The sequence below is a fragment of the Pieris rapae genome, chromosome 14, assembly GCF_905147795.1.
Source record: "Pieris rapae chromosome 14, ilPieRapa1.1, whole genome shotgun sequence".
Lineage (NCBI taxonomy): Eukaryota > Metazoa > Arthropoda > Insecta > Lepidoptera > Pieridae > Pieris > Pieris rapae.
This window is the reverse complement of record NC_059522.1, coordinates 4918156-4933294: the sequence shown is the minus strand read 5'-3', so window position 1 is coordinate 4933294 and position 15139 is coordinate 4918156. Positions and strand designations below refer to the sequence as shown.

Here is a 15139-nt window from a genome sequence, read left to right as displayed (position 1 = left end):
CTAGACTAATTCTTTGTGCGAGGTAGCTGCCAGCTCTTCGTTCTCCTGTGATGTCGACTTAGTCACCCTGACCACGCACGCTGTAAAGCACGTCGGATTAATTTAAAATTATGTTTAAATGATTATAAGTTTACAATAATACATAGTTTCAATCCGTTAAAGAAGTGTTTTCTTTAAATATATTAATTTTACAACTTGGCTTATTAGGTAGTATAATGTAAAGTAAAGTAATGTAATGTAAAGTAAATATATATTACTTATTGAATATCACACAAAATAAAGCCTTTTGTATGAACAATATGAAATATGTTAAATCGAACAGTTCTCGATATGAGATGAGGTGAGATTGTTTGGAACTAAAAGAGCTTTTGAATACATTTTTTTTGGACAAGAAATTTTTATTTTATGAACATACTAAATATAAAAATCGAAAAGTACACAATATAAACTGAATAAATCAGTTGAGTTCTAAAATAGTTCTCGTACGATCAAACATACTGTTGATTTTTTAGGAAATGACTGGGCCGGTAAATGAAACTACTACCTAGTTTTAAAATAAATATTTTTCTTTATATGGCCTTTCGCTGGTTTAGTACAATCAGAAGTGATGGCGCACGTCGCCCCACCTTACAATTATAATTTGAAAATGCGCCTGATATAAAACTTGCGCAATGTCGCAACATACTCCCGGCCATTGAAACTCTTTTAACATTTTTTATTAATTTTTTGTATATTGTCTTAAAAATGTTATAAAGAGGAAAAATTTCTCTATTATAGGAACCAATACTACCTGATTTATTTTAATAATCTCTCTAAGTATATACTCGTAAAGAAAATTATTGTAGTGTCGACTTAAAATTGGAGTGTTAAGGATGTATGGGTAAAACATATAACGTATAAAGCTATTTAGTATGGAACTTAATTCTAAAAATAGAAACCTATTATTATTTATATATTATATAGCTTATTACTATACAACGGTAATCAACGGAATCATTTCATTTACTATCTATGTTAATTAATCTTTGACGTTGCCCGATCTTAACGTCCTTTACAGAAATGTATTTGTAAGGAACAAACAAAGCCTGCACTTTGAGGTTCTGCATTCCATTGTCAATGGATTCTCACTACTTCCCAGATTATGTTTAAAGGTGTGAAAATGCTATAGAGAAATTTTACTACAAAAATACAACCGACTCGCTCTTTTGTTTCCAATGCTAGTAAATGTTTAGAGAGTGGGGCATTTACTTTGCGAAATGATAAGTTGAAGGTGTTTCTCTCATATCATTTCCGTAAGATTGTATACTTGTATAACACTTACAGTGTATGCCTTAGACAAGAAAAAGCCGACGGCGCATTTCAGGCATAGAAAGATCAAAAATAGCCAAATCTGAGGTCTAGATCAAAACAGCTGCAACCTTTTAAGACTTTTAATTATGATCACCAATTTTTTTTTATACAAACGAACACAGATATTATTTTGAAACAATAATTGTATGATGCATTTGGATCCGACTGGCAATAGGTTAAAAACATTTAGTGAAGTGGGTAATTTTTTATAAAACGTTTTTGAAGAAACATCACATATGTATATATTCGTGTTATTCCCACAATAATGTTAATGCGTGCTCCTATTGCAATTTGTTAGAGAATTGTTGTAAATTAAAGGTGGCTGTAATTTTAAATAAAAACTAAAACATAATATAATGTCAATTCTATTACGTTTTTGACAGTTAAATGAATTATATAAATTATGAATAATATTTAAAATAAGATTTTAATGCTAATTTGCTTCTGAAAGTTTCTCCCAATTCTTTATTTCCGGGAGCATTCTTTTTCTTGCAAAGATCCAACTCTGAACAACGTTTCAACCAGGCATACAGGTGAGGATACCTGAAAAAAAGAAGTATGTTGCATATCTATCAAATTTAGTTTATTTTACATATTACATTCAGTGTTGCATTATAAAAATATGTTTATTTTGGATGTGAATGTAGAAATATAAGCGAAGGAGAGTCCGCAAATTGTTTTTACACCGTATAAATAAAAAAACTGGACTAAATTAACAGAAAAAATTGTTTTTGTGTGTGTGTGTGTTTTGCAATTAAAAGATTGTGTTCTCTATTTCATAGTACGAATTTTCATATTGACTTACTTTCGAGCATCAATAGGAAATATTTCGTTCAAGCTACTGATAGTTGCCACGCAGCAGATATCAGCGATTGTGAACTGTTCTCCTGCCAACCAGGTCTGGGTTGCAAATTGCTCTGTGAACTCGTACGCAGATGTGATCTTTTCTACGGCATCATCAGTCATTCTCTTACTCCCTTGGAAGACAACTTGACCCTGAAGTTTTAGTTGTTTATATGTACATGCTCAAGAACGTGAAATTACGGTGAATACATAATGGCCAAATAAATATATTAATAAAGGTATTAATGAACTATAAACACCACTGCATTACTTCACTGCGTGGACATTAAAATGCAGTAAGGACACAAATGTAAAAAAGTAAATACTTTACATTGTATTTTACAGCATCTACGCCAAAGATTTTTATTAAAGTTTTTTAAGATTTGTGCCCTTGCACACTTGACTTGAGTAAGCGTAGGTGTGGCCGATTTATCAATAAAATAAAATTTATTCCAAAAGTAAAATATTTTTGAAAGAGAAATTGTTACAAAACATGATTATATTAGCTGTTAATAAAGCGAAGTAGCCGTGGTTAGTACATTTGTATGAAAATTATTTGTTATTCGCGTAGACCACTAGGAACGCTGTAATAATTTGGAAACACAATATTTGTATGTATTCCCTTCAGTATGGTAGAATGATGACGAAGTTATTTTTTACTTACGAAAGCATTTCTGATTGCTGGAAACAAGATACCGCTGTCAAAGTGCAGACGTTGGTCAACAATGGCTCTTAGTTAAGGGTCACTGGGGTAGAGAGAGTCATCCTTCGCGTATTTGTTTATTAAATACATCGAAATAGCATGGCTGAAATTAAAGAAAAAACATACGTTAAATTAAACTAAAAGATAGACAGAATATTATTTTTTCTGACGAAACGTGATTATGATGTTTGGAGGAAGAACGTAAAACAAAATATGATGAGACTATGGCACGTTTTGTTTGTTTGTGATTGGCCAAATGGTACAAATCATGTTCCACTGTGAGTGGACTAAATATGATATGAGATAATCGAACGAAGAATATTGTTTTTTTAATAGTCTCAGTCTAAAGCTGAGGCACAGGAACAATATGTTCGATTCGAGCCGTTATCCCAATCGAAATGTATCGATTTTCATACAGAGATATATGATACATATATATGATACATATGACACACTTGAAAATACGTCAGGCCTTTACGGAACTGAACGAACGATCATGCATTTTCCGAGTAAATTCGTTTAGTAAGAATCTGTGTACCAATTTTATTTGAAGACAATACTTTTGAACTGTCAAAATATGAAGTAACGCATTGACGTATTCGAATAATCGACCAAACCATGTTTAAGTTTTTAAAATAATTATATTATCGGAATCAAAGACATAATCTAGATTAAGCAGTTATTGAAACTAAAAGTTTGCTTTACAAAAGTACTGTTCACGAATATATATTAATTTAAGCGGGCCTAAAAGACCTTCAAAAATGCATGAAATAATTGAGCTTTATGCAAAATATTTTTGTAAGTTAATTTAAATTAAATATTTTTTATGAAATCCGGGCGATTCTCAGAACATATATTATAGCAATATGTAAGGCTCTAAATATTAAATTATAATGTTTATCATAAAATATTATATTCATCGTTATTCAAGTAAAGAAAACCCTTTCTATCTGTCTCCAAGGATGAAGCTGTCATCTGTCAACGTAAGCACCGTGTGTTGTGGATTGATCTGAATATAAGAAGTTGGCGTTAAAACTTACCAAACAATCTTATTGCATTTATTTTTTTCTTTGGTTGTATTTATCAATCACAATCCCTATTGTAAATGATGTCTCCTTTTAGTTAAGGAAATATCATTAACGTAAAGTTTTATAAGTCATGACCATGCCTGGACCAGGCCTGGGACTAGTGCCGGGCAGGCTACTTCTAACTAATTAAAAAAAAAATCTACAATATTCAAAACAAATATAGCAAATAGCAAAATATTGTAGATTGATTGATGATTTTCTTTTTTTTAGAAAGAGTACCGAAAGTTTTTGACGTCGGCTTTTTCTCTCGGCCAACACCCTGTGTCTTCTTTGCCAAAGAGTAGGGATGCCAACAGGTTCGAATTTATTGACGTGGAATAAGGTGATACCATGATGATCTTATGTTCCAAAATTAACGTACTTTTATTTTCATGGAGTTGCAACATCTCAAATTTGTGAGCAATGAGTGTGAACAAAATTTTTTATGGTTCGATATTCCAACATTAATGGAACACATGAGTTATCAGCTAACAAATGCGAGACTTTTTTTACTCCACTTTTCTTTATTGTCCGTGGAAGTCTAGTATAGTTTTAAATAAAAAGATATTACTTTCTTAAACTCCTTTGTAAGTTGCTCTGCCTGAATGATGTTCACATCAACATATTGTACTGGCAGCTTCAAGTGTTCGATTACCATTAGGACAGTCCTGACTGGAGGACTCAGGTCGCATTTATACAATGTGAGGACCATGTTTGGTAGATTTGTCTATGGAACACAATATTATAGGCTAGGCTTATTATAAAATTGTAAATTGCAATATACATACTCGAATTAAATAATGTAGTAAACAGAGTGTATTATAATAACATTAGAAATACTTACATAATACATTAATAAATAATATAATATAAATAATAAGAAAAAAATGGAATGAAATTACGAAGTTATCACGCAATGTACAAAATAAAAAAACTTCATATGACGATTTCATTTCTGATTACTATTCCTACATTTTATGTATTTAAATTAAATAATTTTAACTTCGTCATGTCATGAGTTATGAATGTTCTATGCACTTAAAAATACATAAAAAATTACATACCACCTTGTCAAAAAGCCGTGTACAAACTAAACCTGTATGGGCGACGGCCAATTCATATACATATTGGCGATATGGTCATTCATATCACCATGACAAACTATATACCAAGGGCATGTAGATTAACAGATTTAGATTTATCTGTCAGATGTGTAAGCAAGTCATCTATCAGAGATGATTTACTGTTTCGAATTGCAATAATTTATGATTCATTGTATTAAAAATTATTAATAGAATTTTTTAAAATAAATTCATAGATGAATAAATTTGTCAGAATTTTAAAAATATTATAATACTGTTATTTTTGAAAAGTATTATCGATTATCGACTGCTTAACAGATTTTCGCATTAAAAAAAACATCTTTCACCTTGGTCTACGTTCGTAGAACAAAAAATAGAATATGTCTAACTTTAGGGTGCCGTTTGTGACGACGCGTGCATCATACAAAATATACTCTCATCAATTTTATTTTAATCGACAACGCACTATCTATTAATAATTAGGAAATTGACAGCGTGTAGTACTCGTACGGATATGATTTTGGATTTAAAACCAATTAATATTTTCCCGGAAATAATGTGTAAATGTGTCACATAAAAAAATATTTAAATAAATTATTACAAACAATGACGAGTTAATACGTAATTGTACCGCGCCATACTCGATACCGTCGGAGCGCGCACGTTCAGGTTACAATATGTTTATATTTGTTAATGTAGCTCAAACAGGTGTTCCTTATTTAGAAATTAATGACAGTTATGTCCTGTAAACATTTAAAAACAGTTACCAAAATAAAATTATACCCATAGTTTATTATGACTATAAGTTAGCCCAAAAATCCCTTTTTTGTAATAGAATTGTGCGTTTTGTAAAAAAACCTTACGTTCTGGAATTTTTTGAGTATTTTCTTAGTTTTCAGAACACCTTAATACATAGAAATCACTTGGAAATATCCAGACAGCATTTTTGTTGTAGACCTGTGCTATTAAATCGTCAATTGTTTAGCTTTTTTCAGCTACTAATCTCATCCGTTACTAATCTCAGCAAGGTTTTCTGTGTTGATTGATTTGATTTGAAATTATCTGTATTTTTAATTACATGATTGTCTTTTTGGTGGCGCTGGATTAGCTAAAGAGCTTAGTCTCACTCAAATCGCGGATTTCCGTCAGTTGGCGTAAACTTAGACCAGGTTTGATGTCGATTATCTCTGAATACAAATATGAACTTAACTTATGGACATTGCCCGGTTTAATAAGACTAATATTTTTTTGTAACTAAGGGTGTTGTGCTCTAATTTTAAATTAAAAATTACTCTCATATAAACACATCTGTGGTCTATTTTTTTCTGAAAAGGCAGATAAAGATTAATAAAGAGAGAGTAAGGAATATCAAGAAAATATACCCGCTATTAGTTGATGTATTTTTTAGTAGTTACAAATTAGAACATTAGATAACAACTCTATTGCATAACGTCTTGTGCAGTAAACGCTGATTTTTTATTTATTTATGTTATCATTACGTCTTTTACAGTGTGTAAACGGTGAGTTAAATTTAGAAGTCGTCCTATACTAAACAGTTGTTCAGAGTAAGTAATATATCTGTTATATTTATGTTCATTAAGAAGTTGGAACGAAGTTCCTTATTTTTATGCTAATTCGTTTGAAGGTTAGAAATTATTTATATTTAGAAATAACATGTGACTTTTAAATTTTCCACTCGTCATTATGTACATACATTTTTCATAAAATATTTATCTCTCTCTCATATTACTCTTTCCTAAATTTTAAATTAAGAACCAATATTCAATTAATAATTTCTTATATCGACAAAAAACCACGTGACATTTTGTCTTTTGAGATTTCTATAAATTATTTTGCATAAAATATAAAATAGGTAGTAATGTTTCACAAATTCTCTTTACGAAATTTTAATTTAAACAATAGAAAGAATTTCTATAAGGTAAAAGCCCCAATAGATATTCATGTATCAGTATATTTTCACTCCATGTATTTCTATAGATACCAATTTTTGTAAAAATAACTGTACAAATGCACGGAGTGATCATATACTGGTAGATTCTCTATTGGGACTATTACCTTGACAATAATTAATTTACAAAGAAGTTTGATTTCTGACATTACTGTACGCACGCACTTTTTTTAATCTTCGGCTGTGGTTAATAATTAGTGCAGTTGTCAGGGCTTGTTCGAGAAATCGGTAAAACGACCACAGACCTAACAAATCCGGAAACCTACAGCCGAAACGGAAATCAAAATATCGATTTATCAAATACCAATTGTTCATTAGTTTTTATCTGGACAAATTTGAAACTATACTTTATTGTTAAAGGCTTTTTGACTTAGTAGTATTTTTGTGCAATTTTTAGCAATGAACATTGAATACTGAATACATTATTAGTTACTGCAATTTGAAACATTTAAAGACCTTAGATAGATGACTTGCAATTAGCTTAAATAAACAGTCAAATCTTTATGTCATGACCTCATTTAATCATTTGTCATTGTGATTGAATCAAATATTGTTATATGAATGATCGTCGCCAACACAAGTTTAGTTTATTCACGGCTTTTTGACTAAGTGGTATGTATTTTTTGTGTTTTTTGAAGTTCATAGACTATTTAACTCTTGCCATATTGATTAATGAAGTTAAAATAATTTTATTTTAATAAATGTTTGAATATTTGTAAATCACAGCGAATTGTTATTTGTAAAATATATATTCTTTTAATACAATAATATTAAATATTGCATATAAATAATTTAAAAAAAAGTGTCATTATATGATTTTATCGGTACCTTAATTTATAAAGTTTTTTTTAGAAGTATATGTTCAAAATGTTATCAGAGTAATATATAGATTTTTTAATTTGTACATTGTGTGATAACTATGAACTTTTATTAACTATTCTAGTCATTTATGTAATAGGCATAGAGTTTTATTTAGATCATGTTCCTATTTTTATTATTTACTGCCACGCAAGGCATTTAATAGAAGCAAAAACGGAACAAGACTAGTAAACTTTGCACTGGAAAACAGATTAAGTATTCTAAACAGTTTTTATAAAAGGAAACCATCAAAAAAATGGACATGGATCTCACCCAATGGACAATATAAGAATGAAATCGATTTTATTATGTCTAATAATAGAAAAGCCTTCAAGAACATTTCGATCATAAACAATTTAAACTTCCACACAGACCATAGGATGGTTCGAGTTGCGATGTCAGGAATGTTCAAGAAAACAAGACGATTTCAAAATAAACAATTAGCGGTACAATACTCAGGTGACCCTAAACTATTACTTAATAATCTTCAAACATCTCTAGATGCCGCGGAATTAGAGAAGAAAGAATATCCATCGATACAAGAAAAGTACAACCTATTACTAAATCAACTAAAAACAGTAACCAGAAAAACAAACAAAAGTATCAAGAAAGAAGTCTCACTTACAATCAAACAATTATTACAAGAACGAAAAGAACTTTTACGACAAAAGGAAATTAAAGGAAACCGCCAAAGAGTAACAGAAGTAAGCAAAAAGATCAGTGAACAACTTAGGAAAGAAAGAAAAACTAAAAGATCTAATACAATGAAAAGTTACATAGAAAAGACAGGAGGAATAAAAAAGGCATTGAAGGAGTTAAACTACAAAAAGGACTGGATACCAAGTATGAGAAAGAAAGATGGTAATAGTACAGGTAAAAGACTCGAAATATTAAAAATCGCTACAGAATTCTACCGAAACTTATACCGAAGTCAAAAAGAGAAAGACACTATAAAAGAAAACGACGAAATAACTAATGAAGAATATATACCGGAAATAATGAAGGAAGAAACCATAAAAGCAATAAATACACAAAAACTCGATAAAGCCCCTGGATCTGATCTTGTTACAAACGAACTTCTAAAAGCAACGTTACCAGTAATCGCTCCAAGACTTACAGATATATTTAATGAAATTATCAATACGGAAAACATTCCAGAGGATTGGACAAAATCTACAATTATACTACTACATAAAAAAGGTGACAAAGGAGATATAGCAAATTACAGACCAATCAGTTTAATGTCCAATATTTACAAAGTGTTTTCAAAAATAATATTATCTAGAATCACAAACACACTTGAAGAAAATCAACCCAAAGAACAAGCTGGATTCCGTAGACATTTTTCAACAATAGACCACATACACGCCCTTAGACAAATACTCCAGAAATTTAAAGAATATAACAAAATTTACTACATAGGGTTCGTGGATTTCAACAAAGCATTCGACACACTTGAACATAGATTTATCTGGGACGCACTAAAAGATCAAGGCGTACATGCAAAATACATACGGATACTGAAAAACGTATACACAAAAAGCACCACACAAGTAAAATTAGAATCTATAGGCGAAGAATTTCCGGTTGAGAGAGGTGTACGCCAGGGAGACCCAATTTCACCAAAAATATTTGCAGCAGTTCTGGAAATGATATTCAGAAATCTGGATTGGACGAATAAAGGACTAAATATAAATGGCGAAAATCTGAGTCACCTACGCTTTGCAGACGACCTAATCTTATTTTCGGAAAACCCGAAAACCCTAAAGGAAATGTTGCAACAGTTAGCGGAAGAAAGTGAGAAGGCAGGCCTGTCAATGAACTTAACGAAAACAAAAGTAATGTCTAACTCCTCACAAACAGAGTCCATAACAGTAAATGATGAAGAAATAGAGTACGTAAAGGAGTATGTGTATTTGGGACAGTTAATATCTACTGAGGAATGTATGCAAAAAGAAATAGAAAGAAGAATAACTAATACTTGGAAGAGATATTGGTCACTCAGTGAAGTCATGAAGAACCAGGATATGTCTATGAGGAACAAGAGGAGAATATACAATATGTGTATCTTACCATGCTTACTATATGGGTGCCAAACATGGGCATTGACAGAAGAACAAGCAAGGAAAATAAAAGTTTGTCAGAATGGAATGGAGAGAAGCACAATAGGAATTAAAAGAAAAGACCGAGTTAAACTAAAATGTATCAAAAACAAAACAAAATTTAAGAATGCATACACAACATACAGGTGCTTAAAGTGGAGGTGGGCTGGGCATATGATAAGAGAGAAGAAGGAGAAATGGACGAGAATAATAACTGAATGGCAACCACGAGATAGTAAAAGAAACAGAGGCAGACAGACTAGAAGATGGGAGGACGACATCAAAAAAGTGGCGGGCCCAATATGGACGCGCATAGCGAAAAATAGAACAGAGTGGAAATCTTTAGAGGAGGCCTATGTCGAGAGACAAGCTGAAATGTAGAAACGACCGTTTACCGATACCTGATTTATGGAAAGAAAAGAAACTGTTAAAAGTTATAAACGTATTTGTAAGAAAAATTACTGTAAAAATAAGTTCAGCAATAAAGGCTATTTTATTTATTTATTTATTAAGGCATTTAACAATTGTATCAAAAAATGTAAATTTATGGGAGACATTGAATATTTTGTCGTATTTCTTATACACCAATAAGTTGTAATCTAATCTTGTGGGCCTGTTTTTTATATATTTACGAAAAAATATGCAATGCCTTTAATATTATTATTTTAAGTCAACAAGTTTTAGATTTAATTAAAAGTAACAATCTAAATTATAACCTATATATTATAATTGAAATGCTACTGTATTTATTATATTTTTTAATTAATTTATGTTTATGGTAATATTATAATTTATAGTGAGGTTGTTGCCTTTTATAGCAAAAAGTATCAAACATGGTTCTCACACTGTACAAATATGACCTGAGCCCTCCAGTCAGGTCTGTCCTGATGGTGATTGAACACTTAGAGCTGCCAGTAGAATATGTTGACGTGAACTTCATGAAGGGAGAGCACCTTACAAATGAGTTTAAGAAAGTAATATTTTTATTTTTTTAATAACTAACCTAGACTTTCATGGACAATAAACAAAAGAAGACTAAAGATCTTGTGTTTGTCAATGTTATCCATAATATTTTTAAATATCGAACCGTGGAAAAATTATTCTTTTTCACGCTTACACTCCCTTTTCACAATTTTAGTAATATGGTCATAAAAATTTTAATTGTTTTGAGATCCCCACAAGCGAAGGAGACTACATTCACGATTGTTATTGATAAATACAACCGATAATTTAAAAAAATATATGGTAAATAAATTCTAAAATAAGATTGTTTGGTTAGTTTTAACGCCAACTTCTTATATTCAGATCAATCCACAACACACGGTGCCTACGTTGAAAGATGACGACTTCATCCTTGGAGACAGGTAGAAAGGGTTTCATTACTAGAATTACGATGAATATAATCGTCCGTACCATAGTTACGATATTTAAAACGAATGATAAGCATGAAAACAGACGCGGTATTATCTGCAGTTAGAGCACTATTTTTCGCATTAGAGACATTGAATATAATATAATATATTGCTATAATATTTATATATTCTGAGGAAACACCCGAACACCATAAAAATTAATTACTATAAATTAGCTTAGAAAAAATATTTTACATAAAGCTAAAACGTCTCATGCATAAAGCAGGAAGGTATAGTATGTTTGGATTATATAAGTCGTTATTGTGTATCTTGATTATGTTTTTGATTCCAAATTATTTAAAAAAAAACTTAACCATGATTTGGCAAGTATTCGTAAAGGTCAATGCGTTTAAAAAATATCTTTCTTATCTATGTCTTCCCATATTAATAGACGGATTTCAATACACGAATTTATTAGAACAATTCACGTACCTTCAGTTCCATAAAAACATTTTAAGTGTCCACACATTTCTGTATGGAAATCGCTACATTTGATAACAATAGCAACTCGAGACGAACGTTTTATTTAAGACTTAGCTACTGAGACTTATATATAAATAAAAGACGTAAGTCTTCGTTCGATTTTCTTACATATTTACAATCACAGTCCAATCACAATGCGACATGATTTATCGTTCTGTTTGGCCAATCACAAACAAACGAAACTAGCCTTTGTGTCGTTATGAGTTTTACGTTATTTTTCTAAACATAATTTTTCACCTGAGATATTAAGAACAAATATTTTTTCTTTAATTTCAGTCATGCTATTTCGGTATATTTAATAAACAAATACGCGAAGGATGACTCTCTCTACCCCAGTGACCCTAAACTAAGAGCCATTGTTGACCAACGTCTGCACTTTGACAGCGGTATCTTGTTTCCAGCAATCAAAAATGGTTTCGTAAGTAAAAAATAACTTCATTATCATTAATAATATAATAGGTAATTGTCAAATATTGAGTTTGAAAATTATTACAGTGCTCCCAGTTGTTAACGCAAATAAGTAACAATTTTCATACAAATGTATTAACCATCTTACATTACTACTTCGCTTTATTAACTGTTAAGTAAAATTAAGTTAATCAAAGGTTTTTTTTCTATTTATTAATGGTGGCATTCATTTTATTTCTTGTTAAATATTCCTGCTTTGTATACATTTCTTCTCAAAGATCTTTTACTTTTGCAATAACATTTATTTTATTGATAAATCGGCCACATCCCTTCACTTAAAAAGCTAAAGAAGTCTTATAATGTAAACCTTTATAGAAGATATAACTGTAGATTTTACAATATACATTATACGTTTTTTTTACTTTTTTGTTACTTATACATACTGCATTTTAATTATTTGCATGCAGTAGTACAGTAGTTTATAGTTCTTTAAAACTAATGGTTTTAAAGAACTATAAACTAATAACTATAAAAAATAATATTTTTTTGTCACTTTTGTGTTCACCGTAATTATTGCACGTTCTTAAAGAAGATTTTTCACGTGTATGTGGTGAAACATTTGACATAAAGAACTAAATCACTCCAGGCTCAAGTTGTCTTCAAGGGGGGTAAGAAAATGACCGATGATGCCATAGAAAAGATTACATCTGCGTACGAGTTCACAGACCAATTTGCAACCAAAACCTGGTTGGCAGGAGAGCAGTTCACAATTGCTGATATCTGCTGCGTGACAACAATCAGTAGCTTGAACGAAATATATCCTATTGATGCACAGAAGTAAGTCAACAAGAAAATTCATACTATGCAATAGTGAAGGCCATCTTTTAATTGTAAAACACACTAAAACCGAGCAATTTCAGTTTTTTTTATTTATACAGGATAAAACAGTATAGAACCTTTCACGGCCTTTTCTTAGTTTAATATTTCTACATTCAAAATAGTTGTCTGTCATAGATGGCTTAGTACTCTGAACTGTGACTAAATGAAATCATCCAGTCATGCAAAATATACATGTTTGTATAATACAACATTAAAAAATACTAAATTAATAAAAAATCGTAAGTCAATCAAAATGAATGAAACTTACTAACTTATTTTTATAGGTATCCTCACCTGTATGCCTGGTTGAAACGTTGTTCAGAGTTGGATCTTTACAAGAAAAAGAATTATCCCGGAAACAAAGAACTGGGAGATGTTTTCAGAAGCAAATTAGGATAAGAAATCTCAATTTAAATATTTTTTATAAAATTTATTAAACTGTTAAAAAAGTAAAGATTTCATATTATTTATTGTTTTATTTAAAATAACAGCCGCATTTAATTTACAACACATCTTTTGACAAACAACGCACACACGAACCTACTCATTTCGTGAAACAATTATTTTGACAATTTCGTAATTCAATTTAAATTTCAACAACTTATAATATCTTGTTATCAGTACTTTAAATATAATTCAATGGAAATTTAATGAAGTACAAGGAATGCTTTGTTTGATCACTCATGAGCATCAAACAATATTTAACAGCTTGGATGTATGCTACGTCATTAGGAGGGTTGAAATATTTCACCTATATATCCATTGATTAAAAATTATAAAATGTCCTTTAAATATATCTGTAATGACATGACAAGCTTTGAAATAATATTTTTTTTAATTTACACGGATATTTAATGAATGAAAATACTGTAGTTGGCATAAATTACTCAAAAAAAACCTTAATATTCTTATATATTAATTTTTATTCTTTTAACGCATCCTACACGGTTTAATAATATCTCGTTATGTTAACTAAGTATACAACATAAGTGCCTCGGCCTCAATTCTATAATAAGTCGAATACGAATACAATTCCTCTTATTGTGGTGGGACCGTCCCTAACGCCGGTACCTGTACAACTCAATTCAATTTTTTCAATTTCAAAAATTCTTTATTCAATGTTCAACAACAATTGTACAACTGATGTGTTGGAATACCGCTTCATCACATCCCTTAAAAAGGCCATCGATCTGATCCGCCCAACTATCGCCCAATAGATAAATCCCCCCTTTTTTCTAAAATAATGGGAGCCATTATTAACCAAGATACCTAGGCCAGCTATTAGCGATGGTCGGAACGGATTTTGTCGTGATAGCTCAGCTAGTGTCGTTAACCTAACAAAAAGGTGGGCAGAAATGCGTTTCGCGTTTTCTACCAAAAAATCTCCTGTTGTCACTAATCCTCACTTTGAAGGCTTTCCTCAAAGCCCCCTCTGGGTCTGTGACTTTATAAAGCGCAAATTCAGCTCCACATGGACCAATGATCTGGCATCTCAGCGGGCGCTCCCCGTTACTAGCTCCTTACACTTTACCGTCGACTTTCTCAGCGGCTGAGTTTCATCATCGGACGTCGAGGCAAATTGCGAAATTCGACCCCTATCACCTTGATGTCCGTCGTTCCATAATTGAGTGTTTTTAAGGCAGTGTGCGCGCATCACCACTCTGTGGAAACAGTTCTTAAAAAGCCGGCAACGCACCTGCGAGCCCTCTGGCATTGAGAGTATCACTCAAAATCAGGTGAGCCTTCTGTCCGTTTGCCACCTGTAATATAAAAAGCACCAAAATATCATGCAATATTTTAATTCTTTTAATACTTAATGCCTCCAGTATATAGGTAAGTTCCTATTTGGAAGAAAAATTACATTTATGATTTATTATAGTCTAATCATATAAGTGTTCTTACTCAGAGTCTACAAAGACTTTAAGTAAAAACACTAAACTATTCATGATTGAGAATGAAGGATGAGCATAATTAACAAAGATA

General features: G+C 31.1%; 1 protein-coding gene and 1 pseudogene across 1 annotated transcript; one reads left to right on the top strand and one right to left on the bottom strand.

Annotated features, from left to right (window-relative positions):
* Window positions 1-1416: 1416 nt before the first annotated feature.
* LOC111000240 lies at window positions 1417-5098 on the bottom strand (annotated as a pseudogene).
* Window positions 5099-7502: 2404 nt separating this feature from the next.
* Window positions 7503-13622, top strand: LOC111000241 (glutathione S-transferase 1). Its single transcript, XM_022269618.2, has 6 exons — window positions 7503-7626; window positions 10793-10948; window positions 11280-11338; window positions 12146-12287; window positions 12924-13114; window positions 13441-13622. The coding sequence occupies exons 2-6, from the start codon at window positions 10808-10810 to the stop codon at window positions 13553-13555; spliced, it is 648 nt and encodes a 215-aa protein (XP_022125310.1). The 5' UTR covers window positions 7503-7626; window positions 10793-10807; the 3' UTR covers window positions 13556-13622.
* The last annotated feature ends 1517 nt before the right edge of the window (window positions 13623-15139 follow it).